General features: G+C 39.3%; 1 protein-coding gene across 4 annotated transcripts; it reads left to right on the top strand.

The window, feature by feature from the left end:
- The first annotated feature begins 59 nt into the window (after window positions 1-59).
- On the top strand, window positions 60-20,548 carry SH3GLB1 (SH3 domain containing GRB2 like, endophilin B1). 4 transcript variants are annotated; one of them, XM_079981611.1, is made up of 11 exons: window positions 60-269; window positions 4,282-4,423; window positions 6,904-7,032; window positions 7,460-7,593; window positions 7,841-7,933; window positions 9,025-9,111; window positions 11,043-11,066; window positions 12,569-12,658; window positions 13,553-13,653; window positions 16,214-16,454; window positions 17,844-20,548. In XM_079981611.1, exons 1-11 carry the CDS (start codon window positions 198-200, stop codon window positions 17,949-17,951), a joined length of 1,221 nt encoding a protein of 406 aa, XP_079837737.1. In that variant the 5' UTR covers window positions 60-197; the 3' UTR covers window positions 17,952-20,548. The 4 variants fall into 4 exon arrangements, with proteins under 4 accessions (XP_079837737.1, XP_079837738.1, XP_079837739.1 ...); XM_079981612.1 differs by having other exon boundaries at window positions 9,025-9,063; XM_079981614.1 differs by lacking the exon at window positions 60-269 and adding an exon at window positions 668-686.
- Window positions 20,549-20,629: the final 81 nt, after the last annotated feature.

A 20,629-nucleotide genomic window follows, 5' to 3' on the forward strand; every position in this document is an offset into this window, starting at 1 on the left:
CGCCTCCTTTCCCCTCGATCCCGCCCACCCCGCGCTCCTCCCGCCCAATCAGATGCCGGATCCGCAGCAGTGCCCGGCCGGGCCCGGCAGCGCCCTTACGCCGCCGCCGCCTTGGCCGGCAGCTTCTGAGGCGGGCGCGCCGTGACGGACGGGCGGGACGGACCGTCGCCGGGGGCACCGTCACCCCTCCCACGAAGATGAACATAATGGACTTCAATGTAAAGAAGCTGGCGGCCGACGCCGGCACGTTCCTCAGCCGCGCCGTGCAGGTAACGGAGAGGCGAAGGGCGACTAGAGCTGGCCTGGCTTCGCCTCAGCGGCGAGGAGGACGAGGAGGGCGGCGGCTCCTCCGACCTGCCCCCCCCCCCGGGAGCCGTTGAAACCGTTGGTTGCGCGCGCCGCCCTTATTTGTTTATTCAAAGGCAGAGCTCGAGGGGGGGGCCACACACACACACACACACCCCTCCGCTAAGTGGGGCCTGGCCGGGCCTTGTCACGGCTTGGCAGCCTGGTGGCGCCTCGTCCTCTCTCTCTCTCTCTCTCTCTCTTTCCACACCCCCGCGCACGTCTAAGCCGCCGCCCATCCGCTGTCGCCTTTCTGCGGGGCTGGAAGCCGAGAGTCGCCCTCCCTCCTTGGCCGGCCTTTGAGAGGCCTCAGGCCGGCTGTCCTCTCGGCGCCCGCGGCGGTGGGTGGGACGGGCCTGACCGCCCGCTACCGGCCTCAGGGGCTTACGCAAGACCTCCCCCTCTCCTGGGTGTGGGTCTCTCTCGGTCTCTCTTTCTCTTCCCCACCGCCGCCCACTCCCTTCCCCTGGCCGGCTGTGCTAAGCCAACGGGGAAACGGGGCCTGCTCGAAATTTTGGGCATAGCCCGTGTTGCCTGTAGGCGAAGACTCGTAGCGGCCTAGTTTTTAGTGTTTGGCGTTTTATTACGTTTCTATATGTGTTGGAAGCCGCCCAGAGTGGCTGGGGAAACCCAGACAGATAGATGGGCGGGGGTATTATTATTATTATTATTAATTGGTGGGTGGCGTGCTTTTAATATTATTTTTATTTATTAGAGAGGGGTGTTAATAATAATATAATGCTATAATATAATATAAACATAATAATGTTTTTTGTACTACAACTCCCATTCTCCGTAGCTAGCAGGAACTGTGGTCAGGGATGATGGGAATTGTAGTGCAAAAGACACAGCTGGAGACCCAAGTCTGGGGAAACCCTGCTCTAGGCCCTCTCATGTGCTATCCATGGAGGCAGACATATGAGGAGGATTGTGTCTTGTGGCCTTAATCTCCACACCTTTACCCACATTTCTGAGTGGTGTGAGGTGGCGGGGAATTGTGGCTTTTAAAATGGGGTGTTGCTTCCAGCTTAGCCTTGAATCGGGCTTCCTGTCTTACGCAAGCATTTCTACAGAACATCAGTGCGGTAGACCTCCCGCTACGTATTAAGTATTCACAACTTAATTCCAGGGTGGTGTTTCATATCTGACAGGATTTAATTAGAAATTACACAGTAACTACTTCCAGAAAGTGGAAATACATTAATCTCCCCCTCTCTCTGTGCTGCAAAGAGTGCCATTTCGTTGATCTGTTAAGTTCATTGAGCTAGTCTTGCCAAAACCTTTCCACACCTCCTGTCTTCTCTTGCCCTTGGAAGCTCCTATCAAACATGCAAGCTGACTGGAAGTGCCATGTTCTAAGGAAGCATATAGTTACCCGATGCTGAGGACAAACTGTGCATGTGGAAGTGGTGCTGTTGTCCTTGTGAGCTTCAGAGGCACATTTCAATTGGGCTAGATGAAGACAGGTGTTTGCCCAAGACCAACCACAGATTGATCGGAAGACAAAGTGCTGGGTGTGTGTTGCAAACAATAAAACTCTGCAAATGAATCTTCCCTTTGCTTACCCACTAAACATTAATTTCCTTTGCATCAAAGATGTATCAGTTTTTCATTTGCCTCTTTCCTGCTCTCATCACTCCTCTTTTTTCCAAATTGAAGGGTGAATAAAGGTATGAAGGACAGCTACTGTCCACCAATACCTGGCAACGAGCTATCCTGTGCCTACCACCTTTTCTCTACTAGGCTGCAGTGTAGGCAGGAGTGAACCTTGTAGACCTCCTTTGCATCCTTGTGCTAGCTCTGCAAGAAAGGCCCCGTGCTGAATGGCTACCTACTTTTGAACCTTCAAAAGCATGTTGTGATATGGCGGAAGATCTTGTGACTAAAAAAGTGGGGCTGAGGTATAGATCGTACAAATACTATTTTTCAAATCTTTGCTTTCTAGGGTTCTTCTAAAAGGTTAACACTTTAATTAGGAATTATTATTTAAGCAGCGATTGTTTCATAGATTAGTGATTTTGTGCTGTTCCTCTTTTCCATGTGAAGTTTCTGCATCTGTAGCCTATCTTCACAAGTAGTGAAGAGATGACAAGACAAACTCTTCTTATTTAGAGATCTTATGATGCCTGTCTTGTGATGTTTAATGTGATTAACGTTTCTGTGAAAAGGTTGTTTTTAATGTTTTTTTCTCAGATTGGCTTGATTTCAAATAAATATATTGGTCTGAGTTAATCTGTTTCACTGGGTTTTTAACAAATCAGACCCATAAGTGGGTTAGAGAAATGGGTTGTCATAGCAATATTTTTAACCACTGTTATACACTTTCCTGTTAGCTTCCTGTCTCTTGTACATTACTCCATAATTTTTGGGAGGAGTCAGTTGCATAATAGCTCCTAAGAACATTGGTCATGCATTTTTGACAGTGGCTACACATGCTCAGTTTCTTTTGTCAGTGCTATTTATAAGATAATCTTCCGTCTTTTCTTCAAGGAGCTCAGGCTTTCTCTCAAGACAAAACTACCTTAGGGCTGTTGGGATGATAAATGGGAGAAAATAGCCCTAAGGTAATTTTGTCTTGAGAGAAAGTGAGTGACCCAAAGTCACCTAGAGAACTTCATGACTGAGTGGTGATTTAAACCTAGGTTTCCCAAATCCTAGCTCATCGCTCCTACAATTGCACCATAATGTCATGAAAGTTCATCTGCCATTAGATAAAAGCAAATCAGAGTAGTTTACATCATCAATAGCAAACAATATAACTGTTGTTGAAGACAGCATTAAATAGCCAACAGCTCTGTGAATTGTGCTGAGAATTGTGGAAGCCTATGGAGTTCATATATTGGTGGTTCCAGTAACCCGAGTTAATGCCTAGTGTCTGTTGAGGTCCTGAAGTTTAAGAGCAAACTTCACATACAGCACACTGCAGTAGTATATTCTTGGAGTAACCAGAACATGGATAACTATGACTAATCTCCTTCTGTGCAAGAGGGGTCTCTGCAGGTGTCTCAGCTGGTGGAAGATGTTCTATGCTGTTCTGATCCAGCTTTGTTTCCAAAGGTCTATGAGCAATCCCAAACTGTAAAACTTGTTCTTTTGGGGGAAAGTAATCCTATTGACAGCAACTTGAATGCTACCTCTCTGGAGAGATGAGCTACCTTACATCTGTCTTGTCAGGATCAAGTTTCTGTAGGACCCTCATCCAGTCCATTACTGATGCTAAGTAATAATTCAATATTTCCACTGCAGCTAGGACCAGTGCAGTATGCAGCACAGCTAACCAGCAGCTCTTCTAGTATTAGCTATTCAGTAATAGATTTAGAAGAAAGTTGGAAGCTTTTGTGTGGCCCTTCATCAATATACTCCTTTTAAAATAAAAACAGATGAAGTTATTTAATATGGTATCAAATATGCCATATGGTAGATGATACAATGCAGGCTTGTAGATAAAAGCAGGCATCATAGCACTATTCTAGGTTTTCTCTGCCTGGGATATGGAAGTGCAGAAATCTGGAGGAAGTTTTGACATGGAAGGGGTGTGGCCTGGGGCAGTTGCTGCTTGCTCCAGTAAGTGACCAAAGTGTAAATTTTATTGACACTTCTGCATTTGTATTTGTAACCCTTTTAATTCTGTATTCTTTTAATGAGACCACATTTATACACTTGACCTCTATGTAAAGTTTTGTGTTTAAGATTTGACTGAAAATATTATTCTTTGTCTTATTTCAAGTGTTGCAGTCCTCCTTTTTGAAGTACTAGTTAGACATCAAGCCAGTTGGTAGCTTCATTTTCATAACAGTTTGAAGGAATAAAATAGGGAAATTTCTCTTTCTTGGATAATATTTCTGTTATGACTTTTTTGTGTATTGATACTAACAAAAGTTGTATTTCTGGACTGTAACATGAAAAGTGATTTATTTGTTTGTTTAACCAATGTAGTTTACAGAAGAAAAACTTGGGCAAGCAGAGAAGACTGAATTGGATGCTCACTTAGAAAATCTTCTGTGCAAAGCAGAATGTACTAAGCAATGGACAGAAAAGGTTATGAAGCAGACAGAGGTGTTGTTGCAACCCAATCCAAGTAAGAAAAGCATGTTTTTATTTTGCTCTTGATGTTTGCCAGGTAACACTTTGTGCATGCTACATGGGACAGCCTTGTATTTAGCCAACCGGAATTCATTCTGGTTTGGTTTCTGTGCTAGTTGTGGAAGAAGACAAGACCCTTCTACTATAGGTAGCAAAAGCATGCAGTGGGCTAGAGTAATGTCTCTCAGCCAGTTTGCTTGGCAGAAAACAACTTTTCCAACTTGCTAAGGTGTTACTGCAAGCCTCTTAATAAACTATATATTTTTTGGTAAGTTGGTTACTTTTGGGGCCTATTTACAAGACTGACATAGCACAATATGCTAAGTGGAGCACAGCTAGAACTTTTCTGTTGTTGACTATGGAGAGGCTTGTGTTTGTAAACCTTATCTTTTGTGGTGAGCTATGAAGCCTGGCTTCATGGAAAGTATTGGTTGCTGCTGCTTCAGTAACTGCAAAATGATTGGTAGCTTTATGACTTAAGAAAGTGTTTTGTTCTCAAAGACAGCTCTGTAGAATGATCTACCTCAGAAAAAGTGGCTTTGTTCAGCTCTGACTTCCAATTTTAATCTGAAAACAAAATACAATTTATTGCGAACTGAAAAGTAAAATAATGATGATGATGGGGTACCTATTTGAACATCACTCCAGCTTTTACTTCACCCTAGCTAGTGTTGGGACATATATGTGTGCACGGGGAGAAATTTGAACCCTGGTAAAGCGGTAACTAGTTTAGTGCAATAAAACCAATTTCCAGTCTGGAGCTAATTCTCCACGTGTTCTTTACAAAGATTTGAACAGTATATTGAATGAACGTTGCTGGTTATACTTTAAATATAAATCCCTAGCTTTTTAAGAAAAAAATGGGTATAAAGTTGAATATTAATTATTTCTTTAAAAATAGAAACAATATTCCATTAAGATACAATTAACATCTGAAAGGAAAATATCCTAGAATCAAATACCATCAATTGTTGTTGGCATCCATCTGTTTCAAAGGCAATGGAGTGTGCCTCCAGGGTGAGGTCAAACCACTGGAGTATCACAGCACCCACTGTGGCTGCAGAGACTCATAACTTGTCATACTATCTTATCCTGACTTCAATATTCTCATCGGCATTTGTTTTGTTTTCAAGCTTTGCTTTTGAACTTTGGTCTTTTGAAGCTGATCCTGATTTGCTCAGTAAATGATTGCATGCTGGAAACTGTGTGGAATGCTTAATAAACAACAACCTAGCATCTGGTATCTTTTTTCCAGCCTTAATAACAAAAAATACCTACTACCTTCTCTGTTGTTCATGTTTAAGGTTGAGAAATTACTTTCTAGGCCTACAACTTTGAAAGAGTGGGTTAGAAACTTAATTATATAAGGTTGATATGCAGTCATAGGCTAGGTGGCCTTACTGTATATTGAATCTTTTCCTTGAGTCTGTGTGTGCGTTGAAGTTTCAGTCTTCTAATACTAGTTCATGGAAGAAGAGGGGTGAGAGGGTGTTCACTTGTTGCTCACTAAATTTTTTGTTGGTATTATTATTATTTATTAAATTTATAGTCTGACTATTGAGGGCATGTGTTTGTTAGTGGAGTAGATCCACATTAAGAAAATTCAGCAATCTTACAGTTTACTACTGGTGGTCTATGTTTTGCATTCCCTCACGCTGTTGGGGAATATCTTTTCTGGAAATGTATAGGGGTGAGGTTTTTTTTTTAAGCAGCTACTTTGTTAATTAACATAATTCTGAAATGCTGATAGGACAGAAAATGATATTAGGTCTTCAGTGTACTTGGCTATCTCTCAGAACTATATAAAGCTGCTGATTTTCTTAAAAAGGAGTTTCACACTTCAGACAGCCCATCTGTTTGGAAATGGGAGGCTGTAATATGTCTCTTGAGTATTTGTATACTTAAATAGATTTCCTCATTTAAATCTTGAGTGACGATGAAATCTTTTAAAACTGACCTTTTTGCTGTATCGACAGGGATCCACAAACCTCTTTGACATGAAGGCTTCTGTTTGTTGTGATATGAGTTCCCATATTCCATGTCAGAGAGGAGGATTTTTAAAAATGCTGCACTAAACCTTGTAACAGACAGAAGCAGAGACTAACATAGCTTTTGCTGTTTCAGTTCCCTATGCAGTTTATGCTGCCTCTGTCCCCCATCTTCTGGTGTGCACACAGCATTTTGAAGGGTCAGTGGTGACCATGAGTTGTGGCTGGGTAGTAAGTGAAGAAAAATATGTGCAAAAATAGGCAAAAATGACTGGAGCAGTGTGAGTTTAGGTGCTGTTAACCATGATAGGGTTTCTTAAAATCATTTTTCACATTTGCAAGTCATACATAAAAAGGATGTTGGGTATTTTTTCTTCAAAAAAGCTCTCATCAAGCATTAGCACTTAACAGCATTATTTGAGATTTCAAATAAATGCTTTTTACATTGGCCAGTAACTTACAAATTGGTTGTGTTATCTTTTGTTAGATGCTAGAATGGAAGAGTTTGTCTATGAAAAACTAGACCGCAAAGCTCCAAGTCGTATGAATAACCCAGAAATATTGGGCCAGCACATGATTGATGCTGGGAATGAGTTTGGTCCTGGAACAGCATATGGTAAGTAACAACTATTTCATATCACTTGAGCATCCTAGACTAAGAATTGTTGGTGTGGTAGCAACTTGTGCTGATTGCACTGAGGAGTCAGTGTATACAGGATTGCAGTGGCATTTAATTAGGAATATGTACAGGATAGCAGTCTTGAATTAATTAGAAACTAGGGGTGAGTGGTGCTTCTGTAAGGATGGTTTGTAACCTTATTCTGAAGCTGTATGTGTACAAGGTTTGAGAACTTGAAACTGACTTGAAGAGCAAAATGCAATATGAAAAGTAAAACTTAGAGCATGCTATAAAACAATGCAAATTCAAAACACCCTTAGTGACATCGTGAAAAGTCACTATGTCAACATTTCGTGCTTTACGTTTCTGTAATTGTAGATGGGTGGCTATGTTAACTCATACTGGAATGACTTTTCTGTTGCAGGAAATGCTCTCATTAAATGTGGAGAAACACAAAGACGAATTGGAGCAGCAGACCGAGAACTAATTCAGACATCTGCAATAAACTTCCTCACACCTCTGCGAAATTTTATAGAAGGCGATTATAAAACAATTACTGTAAGTTGTGAATACGATTCCTTAACTTTAAAGAAGTAGTTCCAAATGCATAAAGAAGTATCAATTTGATTTTGTGTCATTAAGCATTATTCTTAGGGGTTTCCTACTACAAAAAAGTGACCTAGAGAACTTTAACCATTATATAACAGAGAGAGAATAGGAAGGGCCAAGTGGCTTATGCTTCTCTATTTTCTCTAAAGTGAACGGTTTCCATGTACTCACATGCAATTTTCTTCAACTTTCGCAGAGGGAACGCAAATTATTACAAAATAAAAGACTAGACTTGGATGCTGCCAAAACAAGACTGAAAAAGGCTAAATTAGCAGAAGCTCGAGCTGCAGTAAGTAAAATTTATCTCCAAAAATGTTTAGAATATTGTTGACTTGTTACGTGGTGTTCATGGTTCAACATGTGGCCCTTAAATCTTGAATTAACCAAGTGTCAATAAATATAGATGTATAAACAGGGTTAACCAGAAGTTCTTTCTGTCTCTTTCTCTGGCTGTGAACAGACTAGGAGCAGATCTGTTTGGTTTGCAGTGAGATTTTGTAAAGGGAAGCCTTGCCACTCTACATCCCTAATCTTTCCCGCACCATACAGCTTGGAAGCAGATAACGTTGGGTTGAAAGCTAAATGGTTTCATGAAGGGTATTTTGATACCTAGGAACTTGGATTGCTTTAGGAAAGATCAGGCACATCTTCAAGTAAGATTAGGGAAGGATACTAACTCTCTATTGACTGCAACTCCAAGGTGTTTATCAGTGGGGAAGACACCTGACTTCAATAATGGTATACCAAACTTAAATTTCAATTGATCACGGATACTACAGCTATGCTACATATGATATACTTAAATAGCTATGTATACACATTAGCTTTGGAAAGGAAGTCTCAAAGTTGTGTGCCTATGTTCATAATTTGTAGCTCATTGGCCACCTGAATGAAGAAAAATCCTTAGTTTGTAAAAGCATCTACCTGGTCACCTTGAAACTCATTTTATTGACATAGGAAGCCAGATAAGGGACAATAGGAAAGCAGCAATAGGCATTGAGCCCAGAAAGTAGGACTAGTATTCTCCAGGTATTTAATATAGTATGTTAGGTTAGACCTTGTATTTTCAATTTTTTCAGACATTAATGTGATTGGTAATATAATGGAGGCCACATCTTCTATTCTTGTTCTCTGGCCTAATTGATTTGGTGAGCAATAGCGAGTATATGAAGCATCTTAAGGCTTTTAAACTTATTTCAAACAGTACTTGGTTCCACATATGGAAATGATACTGGAAAAGAATACATGAAGCATAATGGTTTTGCTGTTTATTGTTTGCTTTTTTGTGTCTTACATCTCTTGACCTTGCAGTAGCACTTAATGATCAACAATTTACCTTATTTCACAAAATAACATAATTTTGTTTTTATGCACTTTAAGCAACTAAACCTGTCTCCACCTGAAGAAAATAACATTATGGTAAATGTCTCATACATGCTCAACTTGGTGCATGTAAAATGGCTACAGGTTTGTTGGCCTCTTGTCTTCATAACATTTCTTCAAGTGTTTCCTCTTGCTTTCTGTTGATACGTACTGCCCATCCAGATTCCTTGAATGAGAGATTACACCAGATCAACATATTTACATCAGATTAACAGGTTTATATAATACCTTATTGACACTTCTTCTGTGTACAGTCTTTGGGAAATAAAATAATATGTCAAACTAAATGTTGACTAAAACAGCAGACTAAATTATTTTATTACTTGGGTATGCTTTTCTTTCAATGATATGAGGCTTTGGCAAATTGTCCAGTTACGTGGTGCTTATTTCTAAACATAAGATCCAAAAGCTCAGCTTGTTGTGTGGGTTATATTCTTTCTGCAGAGTATGCTTTTTGTAATAATATGTCTGAAGCATATCAGGCTTAAAATCAGAGGGATATTTGCATATTTGCCTAGATATATATATTTCTAAGCCTAGTGAAAACTCTAAGTAAAATACTTTTGTATGGATTCAAGTTGCACTGGACTCTATTATTGCCTTAAATGATTCACAAGGAAATATGTTCCTTGTTTACTATTTGAATGCCAACTTCCTTCCTCAGAATCCCCCTCTTCATTAACTGCAAATTTTCCTGTAATATCTGAAAAAGAGAAGTTGCTCATTGTACTGAAATTTTGTCAACGAACAGATACTCCAGTGTAAGTGAAATATGGAGTAAGAACTTCTGAGTCACATTTGAAACTTTCCTCCAATTCAGCCTCATAAGGAACACTGGGAACTGTAATTTAAGGATGCTGGAAATTGCAGCTCTGTGAGCAGTAAGCTACAGTTCCCAGGATTCTTTGGGGTTAGCAGTGTTTTAAATGCATCATGAGTGCTCAGCCAAAGGCTGTCTACAGTGAAGACTATATTAGTGGAAAAATGGGATAGAAGTGTTCTATAACCATTCAAATGACCTAAAGGTCTAAATTATTGATTTGATCTGATAAAGACAGGCTTGGATGGCAAGAGAAATCACTGGTGTTTCCTCTATCATTGTATTAGCCGTTGTTGTGATAGACTTTGCTTGTGTAGGGCACCTTTTCATAAAGATCATCCATGCATTCGTTCATAATTCAGGCAAATTGTACCTTAGACTGTGGTCTTCATTTGCTTTGAAAGTAATATGTTTTAGCTGGTTTCTTTTAAAACTATTCTACTTATTTCACACAATGGGTTGGATCTTGAGATCTTGTGGGCAGAGTTCTGCTTACAGAATGAGGTGGGGAGAGGTAGTGTTCTTAGCCTAGATCTACCCTACCCATGTGCTCTAGAGGAACAATAGGAGGAGGAGCTGCAGCAGGGAAAAGGGAGAATCGGGGTTGGGTGAGTTCCTTTCCATGAACAGGAGCCTCCTTTCTGCAGTCAGAATGACCCATTCCATCCACAGAAGGGGTGCTCTGCATCATAGACACTTAAGGGTACTGTTGTAAGAAACTTTGTATCTAGCAGGCAGCTGTTTTCAGCTAAAGTCTATTTGGAGGGTAGAATATGCTTCATACCCCATTCTGGTTATAGCTAGCTTCTTCTGAGAATAGCTGGGAATAAAGATGTTACAAAAAGTCTTCAGCTCACCAGCCAGTTTCCTCTGCTGCTGAAGTCTTCTCTGTTGCACTATTATTGTCGTTAAATATAATGGAATTAGATAATAAATTTGGAAAATAGGTATACATACCTAAAATACAGTATTACATTGGTAATACCCTGGGTGAGCCATAATAAAATTCACTAGTTAGAACGTTAACTAGTATACAAGCAAAGATGCAGCTCTGTTTGTTATCAAGCACATTAAAAACACTGTAGGTAAAGTGAATAAGGAAATCAGTACAGGAAAGATGTGAAAGAACACTGAGTGCAAGTTCACCAGACAAATTCTTCATAATGTTGTTTCTCCACTTCTTTATGCGTACAAGATTTGGGCAGAGGAAGTAACAAAAGTAAGTAATCTAACTGAAGCTGTTGGTTATGAAATATCATAATGTTGAGATCTGATTCAGCATGAATCTTGTCCCTGATATCAAAGGGTTGGTATTGCTTATATGCAATTTGAAGTGGCAATGGCAAAATGATCCACATAACATGTAGGAAATAAATCTACCAGAAAAGAGGAGTGGGTGTTTATGAAGATGTTAAAACTTGTTTTTCTTCTTCTTCTGAATATGACAAGAACTTTAATAACACATGGTAATTCTCTGATCCTCAATCCAGGCTACTACCCATCTTACATGCCTGAAACTAGTAGCTCAACACAATTTCTCATCAGAGAAATCAATGTTCCCATTCTGTTTATAGAAACATATGAAACTGTAAAATATTAAACATCCCACCATGTTTGCAACCAAATCCTATGAATCTTCTTCATAACTTGTTTTCTTACTTAACTTGCATTTCCCTATTTTTTGTTGTTGTTTAGAAAGGTGCATTTTAGGGCCAAGTCTCAAATGTCGCTGCTTAAGACTACTTAATGTTCACATGAATACTTATTATTTAACTCAATAGCTGCATTACTACTCAGCATTTACTATTTACCTTATGTTTTCCCATTCTCTAAAGAGCTTTGAAACTATAATTACTCAGAATATTGCCTAGTTTTATATTCTGCAGTCAGAATAAACAACATACATGGAAGAAGCAAGTAGCCTTCATTTGAGCTATTAACATACAATTAAAATTATGTACGGGCCTTTTCTTATCATGCATTGCTGTATTTCCCTGTATACTGAAATGAAAATGCAGCTATTACAGTCAAGTTAAGTAGGCTTAGTAAAAAAGTACTCTGCACAAAAATGGAAAACCACCACAAATAATGCAAGGGAATCTAAACGCTTGGCAGAATATTCCATAGGATCATGAACAATGGATGTTAGATGTTGTGGGTTTATTCCATACAAATACTGCAGGACAAGATTGATTGAACAGTATTTCTCCTGCTTAAAGGAGACTCTCCAGGATAATCTTTGAAGCTGGAACAGTTGGCTAGCCCTTCATGTTAGTAAGCAGTGTTTTGCCTTGAGCAGAGATGGCGAGCTCTGGTAGATGCATTGTGCTAATTCTTTTCAGCATGATAAGTGGCTTGCTTGAGGGTTTTTAAAACCACTTTCTCAGTGTCAATTTACAAGCTTCCTAACAGGTTTTGACATCAAGTGAGAAATGCAATGCTGTAGGTGTTTTGGAATGGCTGTTCAATACTGTGAAATAGTAGAATATACTGACTATCCCCTACCACTTACTGAAATATAAATTGAATGATGGGACTAGGTGTGACAATGGATTACTTGTAGGCAAAGCACTGTGATGCAATCCACATTAATTTCAAGCAAATCTAAGTGCACATTTAAAGCTCTTACATTGATTTTTAGTGGCATTTGCTCTTATTTTCTCCACCCTAGCAGCATAATTAATTTTATGTATCAAATTCTAAGTGAAATATATCTTACAGTCTGAACAGGAAGTCAGAATAGCCCAGAGTGAGTTTGACCGTCAAGCAGAAATTACTAGACTTCTGTTGGAAGGCATCAGCAGTACGCATGTAAGTACCAAGTAGAAGAAAATACTGTAAATGCATCTCATAATAGTTTGTAGAAGACTACGTAATCTTACACAACTAGAAATAATTTCTAAAAGTTGGTGTGATACATGTATAAGAACTATTGAGGATGAGAAAATCAAGTGATTGTGCAAGCACTATGACAGTATTTCAATTACCTCTATCCAAAGAGCATTGGAGACTCATAGGGTTATTTTAGTTATGGAGGTTGAGGTAAAAGCTTCTTTCTCTCTCTCTCTCCTGACTAAAGGCATCTGGCAAAGTAGGTAATAACCAATGAAAAATCATGCCCTGAAGTTAGAATCATAGGGTTGGAACTCCCCATGTCCAATCTCAGTGCAGGGTCTGCTATGCAGCTGCATCTATGACAAATGGCTATCCAAGTTCTGTCTAAATATGACTGACAAAGGAGACACCACTATTTTCTGTTCTATTATTGAACACTACTACTAATGTTCAGCAAAACCTGCTTCCCTGCTATTTTCACCATTGCTAATAGTTCTGCTGTCTAGAGTAGTAGACAATAAGTTTGCAGGATGGCCCATCAGATATTTTGAAGGACACTATCCTATCAGTTTTTTAAGGTTAGTCTCCCATTTTTATATTTAAAAGGGTTCATAAGATAGGATAGTTCAAGTCCAGCATGTCAGTCTTTGGCTATCTTCCTAAGCACTTTATTTGAGATAGTTACTGAAGTTGGACATTTTTGCTGGGGCATATTGGAAGCAACCTTTAATATAAACACAGTTATCTGGAATCACCATGAATGCATGTCAAACTTGCAATCTGACTAGAACTCTCCAATTGTTGCAAGCTGGTTAGTGCAACACAGTATGCACAGTTCTGTACTGATATTTGAACTCCCCTGCATTCCAGGCACATCACCTTCGCTGTTTGAATGATTTTGTAGAAGCTCAGATGACGTATTATGCACAGTGTTACCAGTATATGTTGGACCTTCAGAAACAGCTTGGAAGGTAAGGAAATTACAGTCTTCATAGCTACTTTCCTAAATTGCATGTGCAGCGTTGCTAGAAGTACCTCTAATTGAAGGGTAACTTGGAGGACAGCTAAGTTGATGCTGCTTCACTTCATTGTTCTGACAGGCCAATTTAACTCCAGAAGTTGCTACAGTGATCAGTTAAGGAAGAGAAATTAGTGGAAGTAATAGTCTCTTTAATAACCCTCCTTCAGTGACTTTTTAGACATCTGAGGAAATGGTCTGACATATCACAGTAACAGGTCAGCAGGTATAACATATGGATGGCAGAAGAGAGAGATGTGAATAAGTGCTGTGGGCTTGAATTGCTCACAGGCTTGCACTGAAGTACAGCTAGGCTTGTCCTGGTGTTTTTGGATGTACGTCAAGGTATCTGCAGCAAGCCCAGCAAAAGAGGTAAAATGCTTTACAGCAAATAAAAAATGCTGCCTACTTTCTAGACAGAGGGAGTTCAGAACATTTCTTGCAATTCACGACAACTGTCCTGCTGGATAATTACTTCCATGTTAGCAAACAGTTGTCACATTCACTAAAAGCCAGTCACTAATGGGCAGCTGCACCTTGGCCTACTAAAAGAAGGCCTTGACCTGGTTCGAAAATATTTCTGGGAGCTTGCCAGAGAAAACAGCAGCTTACAAAGTGCACAAAGCTACTATATAGATAGAGAGGGGTGTGTGTAAAAAAAAAGAGATAAAATCTTACTGCAGAAAGTCATAGGTTTAAAGCAGTAGATGAATATGTAAACTGTAAACTTGTAGTCACTTTCATTTTCAGAATAACTGCATGAGGTCATTCAGTGTTTAGATATATCAGTTTGCCTGATCAAAGTATCTTAATCCTCTTTTCCCTTAGTAGCCTAAAGCTTGGTCTTCTTTTGGAATGTGTTTCTCTGTAGCTAATTATTTCTTTTAGAATTAACTGTAGTTATTCCAGCAACAATTTCCTGTTCTTGAAAGTGGACAGTCTTCTGCTGTTTGAATGTGTTGTCTTAATGGTAATTAAGAAAAGATTTTTAGTGCTTAGCTGTGTTGGATGTTCATGTGCTTGTGTATCGTGATAAGCCTTTATGGCTTATATGAGTCCTCTTTCGTTAGGACGTAGTTCCAGTTTTTCAAAGCTAACTTTATAGACTTTTTATAATTCAAAATAATCAGTTCTGGGCATGTTGCATGTGTGCCTTCAAATCCTTACTGCCATGTAGAAAAATTGAGTTGAAGAAGGTTGGTGACAAGGCAAGATTCAGAGGGACTTTACTTTGTATCCAATCGTATCATTGTAAAGATGTACATTATTGATTCCTCTGGTTTGGTATAATTTCACATCATGGCTAGCCTGCTGAGGTACTTGATATAACTGCTTGTGGTCCTGGGACTGTGAAAGCATTTCTGCATAGAAATTCCCTCCCTTGCACATGCCAATACTCTATAATCTCCCAGCTCCCTGTTATCTATTCCACTAGTGTGGAATATTTCTCTTCCACAACCTGTAAAAATTATTGTTTCAATACAATTTGTTTTACAGCTGGAATAAAGTGGGTTCTTGTTGGTTTTTCCCTATCTTGTTGGACATTACCTTTGCCCAACTTCTTGCTCTGCTGAGTTCTACAAAGCCCCTGTTGGTTTTTGTGCCCCAGGACTTCTTAAAAGAACCAGATCTACACAGTATCTGTTTCTCTAAAGTGCAAATAGATCCAGGAATGCCCCTTGAATGCTGTTTCTTGTAACACAATGGTAACAATGGTAATCTTGTAACACATATTAGGATTTTCCACGATGTATTCTTCATTGTTAAAGTTGATAGGGCAGGTTCTTGAGAATAGATTTCTGGAAAGGTTCTGAGCAGGTCCAGGAACTTGTAATAAAGGTAGGATACAGGGGCACCTGTTCTTTCTGAATCGAGAAACAAATTAGGGATGATTACGTCTAAAGACCTATCCATTCTTAAAGAAATCAGCTCTGAGTGCTCACTGGAAGGACAGATCGTGAAGCTGAGGCTCTAGTACTTTGGCTACCTCATGAGAAGAGAAGACTCACTGGAAAAGACCCTGATGTTGGGAAAGATCGAGGGCACAAGGAGAAGGGGACGACAGAGGACGAGATGGTTGGACAGTGTTCTCGAAGCTACCAGCATGAGTTTGACCAAACTGCGGGAGGCAGTGGAAGACAGGAGTGCCTGGCGTGCTCTGGTGCATGGGGTCATGAAGAGTCAGACACGACTAAACGACTAAACAACTAAACAACAACAACGTCTAAAGAAGCATATAAGTGTACATCTCTCTTGCAATGTCCTTCCCACCCCCCACCCCCAGGCATTATTTATAGGCTTCCTTTGTGAGTTGTGGATCATGTTTGCAAGTGTGCTTTGCTCACCTTGTCATAAGAGGTTTCTGTTGGAAGATAAGGAGAAGTCAGAGGTGGCATTTAACTAAAACGAAAGTATATGATTTGCTAATCGTAAGTGATAGATCTGGGTCATGAAATGCTCATGGTAACATTAGTATGTACCTTTCAGTACTATATTAATTTTGTGTTTCACAGCTTTCCATCTACGTTCCTTGCCAACAATCACCAGTCTTCATCCAGCTGTGCTCCAAGTAGTTCCGTTACTACTACAGCTGCCTCCTCTGCCTCTGTTACAGCCTCATTGTCCTCAATAAGCAATGCAGCAGCTACATCCAGCTTGGGTGAAGTGAAGTCCGCAAGCGGCAACAGAAAAGCCAGAGTTCTTTATGATTATGATGCTGCGAATAGCAGTGAATTATCACTTCTTGCAGATGAGGTACACTTTTTCTATTCTTGCTTATAAATAGAAGTAAACAAATTTAATGTTTTACTAACGAAATGCAAAAGCCAATTCTCTGGTGTTACATCATCCAAGGCAATAAACATACATAAGTATCCATTTGACCTTTGCAACGTACCAGGAATTAGTAATGAGGAAAGAGTGGCTTCTTAGGGAAGGTTTCTGATGTTACCAAGCAATAGACCAGGCATAGGCAAACTCGGCCCTCCAGATGTTTTGGGACTACAACTCCCATCATCCCTAGCTAACAGGACCAGTGGCCAGAGATGATGGGAATTGTAGTCTCAAAACATTTGGAGGGCCAAGTTTGCCTATGCCTGCAATAGACTGTCTGTAATATATATCGTATGACTATAGGATTACGTGGATGTTCCAGTCCCTGATTATCTTGTATGTAGCTATGTATCAGTAATAGATTAACATGTTAAATACTCATTTTTTTGTGTAAAGCTATTTTACGTGCACACCTCTTTTGGACATACTGCTGGGATTGCAGAATCTTTCAGCCTCCTGACCTGCCTATATATTTTGGAAAGTTGTTTCACTATGCATTTGGACCCCTCTTAGGATATCATAACTAAGTTTTGCATGATGGTTCCTGAGATCAAGGAGCAGGTTTTCATCTATGTTTGGATACAGATGGCAGACTGAAACTTCCAAAACTAAGAGGGTGCTGCCTCTTAGCGTTTTTGGATATTTTTTTGACATAAAGTGTTCTTTCTACTTGTCACTATACAATGCTCCAGGACACCAAGTACACAGCCATTATTTTATTTTACTTCTTAATATTTATATACAACCCAATAACAAAAGTTCTCCGGGAATTTATCAGTAAACAAATAAAACCATGACGTGCAAAAATGCAACCTAAAACTAGCAGCAGCAAGTATAACATCCCATAATACTTCTGTTCTGCATTTGTAAGAAACAGTGTGGCAGCATCTAAACTTTGAAACTCCCTGCCCATTGACAGCAGGCAGGTGCCTTCACTGCATTCTTTTCAGTGCCTGGGTATGTCATTCATATACCCAGATATGCAAATGTTGCTGTGCGTTTTAATTTGTTTCAATTTATTGCTGTTTTTCCCCATGTTTAGATAATAGTTTTTAACTGTTTTTTTTACTGTTTTTTGTTTGTTTTATTCCCTTTGTAAACCTCTTGGAGGTTTTTAACAATCAATTTTATTAAATAAATAAAAGTACTAACACATATTTAGAGTGAACACTAGGCAGCAGCCCAGGTTTCTAGGCTAGTGCCTACTTGCAAAGTAGGAGAATTCACAAAGTTTTCAGAAACAGGTTATCTAATTTCTTTATTCATGACACAGGCATAAGAAATAAACACTGCTTTTTGTTTTTGTTTTAGGTAATAACGGTGTACAGTATGCCTGGCATGGACTCAGACTGGTTGATGGGCGAACGAGGAAATCAGAAGGGCAAAGTGCCTATTACTTACTTAGAACTGTTAAACTGAATAACTGGCTTGTATAAAGACTGCCAGTTATGGTGAGACCATATTTATATGCAATTAACTTTATATAAAACAGGTTTAAGTGTCTTCCATGTTAACATCTTAAAGGATGTAAATACCAGCCATTAGAAATGGGCTTTTATGCCAATATTCTTGCATGGTAGATACTCTTTTCAGATCTAAGTTGTTTAAAAGCTTTTACTTTATGTGCCAAGATTGTTTCTACAGAATTTTGTTTCTACTGGAATTTTCACTAATAACTTCTGCTTTTGAGTAATCTAAACTGAAAATGGGAGGTATTGTTTTCTACAGAACTTTTCATAATGGCAAGCTTCTTCACCAACAATAAAATTGTTAAACAGTAACTTCTTTTGCTAAACAAATATTTGATGTTTAATGTCTTAAAGGGCTATGATTATAGTTATGCAGCTGAAGATTACACTTTTACTGAAAACTTTAAATATAATTCTGAAAGGAAATGCACAGCATAAGAAGAGCCCTACTAGAGGGATCAGATTAAGGCCTGTTAAGTTGAGTTTTCTGTACTTACAGTACAAAAGCTGTTTGTGATTAACCAGCAACTGGAATTCAGAGACAATTTGCCTCCCAATTTTGGAGGTAGCAGAAAACTTAGCTCCATTTTAAAATATACTTTAAAAATCAATAACTCCAAATTTGTCCAGGTGGCATTATTCCAAATAATAGCTAATAGAACTATGATGATCCCCATCGGAACACAAATGGTGTAAATACCACAGCTCCTATGCAGGTTTTGTTGTTGTTACCATCACAGATGAAAATATCTAGACCAGAAATTGTGCATTCACCAACATAACCTTTCATTATTTATTTATTTTGAATAACTTTGATTTGGAAATAGTTCTTGATTTTATTTATTCGCAACATGTAATGTGTTCAGTCATGTTAAAGAGCAACAGCATACAACTGTCATGAGTGGTTTGGAGAGGAACAGTGGAATATTAAGTTTTATTAAATACCATGATTTGGAAAAGAAGACTTCCAACATTTGAAGGACATCGGCTAATACAGTCGGTAATCAAAACATATGATGTCATCATCTGTATCCAGTGTTGGTCCTACTCAGTAGGCCCATTGAAATTGATGGACATAACTGACTTAGGTGCATTAATTTCAATGGGTCTACTTTGAGAAGAGTTGAATGGAAACCTCATATGATTAGAAGTGAGAGTTCCGTGTTATCTGGGACTGTAAGATACATGCTTCTTAGCTAAGCCTTCTGAAAAGCAATCCACTGACTGATGAGTGTGAGAGATAGTCTTGAACTTGGTATATAGGGAGGGAAACTAACTGCTTGGGTTATTGACTGATGAATTACTTCCATGTATGAATTTGCCAGCGGTGATGGAAGGAACTAAATACTGATCCCAGAGTGGAGAGACCTGCCTGTATATTGCAGTAACTGGGGCAGAGGGAGAGGAGCAGCCGTTGCACATTTCAGCTGTAGTTCAAAGTGTAAAAGACTTTTCCTCAAAAAAGTAAGAACCTGAGAAAAGATTCTGAATATTCAAGTAAGTTCTGTACATTGAGGAAAATCAGAAATTGAATTTGCACATGCCTACTGTACACTACTGGGCATTTTGACAGGAGGCATGCAGGAGTCAGAAAATGAAGAACAACAGAGGTCAGAAAGCTGGCTGAGTTATCCTTTCAGTTGTTCAAGGAGAGTATTCTGTAGTCTGCGTTTCTCCATGACTAGCAGAAGCAGAATAAACTAAAACATGAAACTGTGCCTGACCTTCAACCTGTATAGATTATTCAGAATCCAGCTCTTCTTAATGCAGAATTTTGATAATATTCTTAATGCCTAGTACAGCTCTGTACATAATCTGTCCTTGGAATACCATTTTTTATGCCATTTTGGTAAAAACGCCCAAACTTTCCTATGTGAGGTGAAAAAACACAGCCTATGACTAGTGTGTTGGAAGAGAGTTTGGACAGCAAAAAGGGAATCCCAATTTGTAGCACCTGTACTGGGGCTGCACACACACTCCCTCACCCACTAGCTGTGGAGCAGCTAAAAAGGTTTTGAGTATATGCAATTTTTGTGTGTACATGGAACCCTTAGAACCAAACCCCTATGTAAGGTGCAGGATTACTGTATACTGAAAGCTCAGCAGCTAATGACAGTGTTCCCGGCTGTTCTTTGTTTATACTTTTTTTTTTTAATAAATATGGCCAATTTATTAGGGACAATATAGGGTACAATTGCAAGTGCAGCGAAATCTTTTTCCAGGGTCTATGACATGATTGCATTTGCGGCTTTTGCTGTCAGCGAGAGAACACTGTTTGGGGCTGCGATGCCCTTGCTTTCCTCTAGCTATTTGTCAGATTGTTTGGCAACCTTCACAGCTCACTTCAAGGCAGCAGAAAACTTTTAATGAATTCTCATCTAATGCTTGTGGAAAAGTTAAAAATACTTTTCTTGATTGTCTACTTGTGAACCAGGTGTGCTGTACTGGGAAGGGCGAGCTGGTAAGCCCTGAATGATTACCTGCGTATATCAAACTGGATATTGGTGTTCTCCTTGGCTACTTAAAATAAATTGTCTGAATTGTGAACTGAGGCTCTCAATGACACATGTATCTTGAATATGTGGTACCACACCCAGCTGAGCTATGAAACCAGTATTGGAGCTTTTG

This window comes from Podarcis cretensis (genome assembly GCF_951804945.1).
Source record: "Podarcis cretensis genome assembly, chromosome: 6".
NCBI lineage: Eukaryota > Metazoa > Chordata > Lepidosauria > Squamata > Lacertidae > Podarcis > Podarcis cretensis.

Bases quoted from the DNA above. Each gene is read 5' to 3' on its own strand.
- SH3GLB1 (XM_079981611.1), top strand. From the start codon at position 198: ATGAACATAATGGACTTCAATGTAAAGAAGCTGGCGGCCGACGCCGGC. The intron at 9,112-11,042 runs GTTTGTTGGCCT...TATGCGTACAAG, and splicing joins TGCATGTAAAATGGCTACAG to ATTTGGGCAGAGGAAGTAAC. The intron at 12,659-13,552 runs GTAAGTACCAAG...CCTGCATTCCAG, and splicing joins AAGGCATCAGCAGTACGCAT to GCACATCACCTTCGCTGTTT.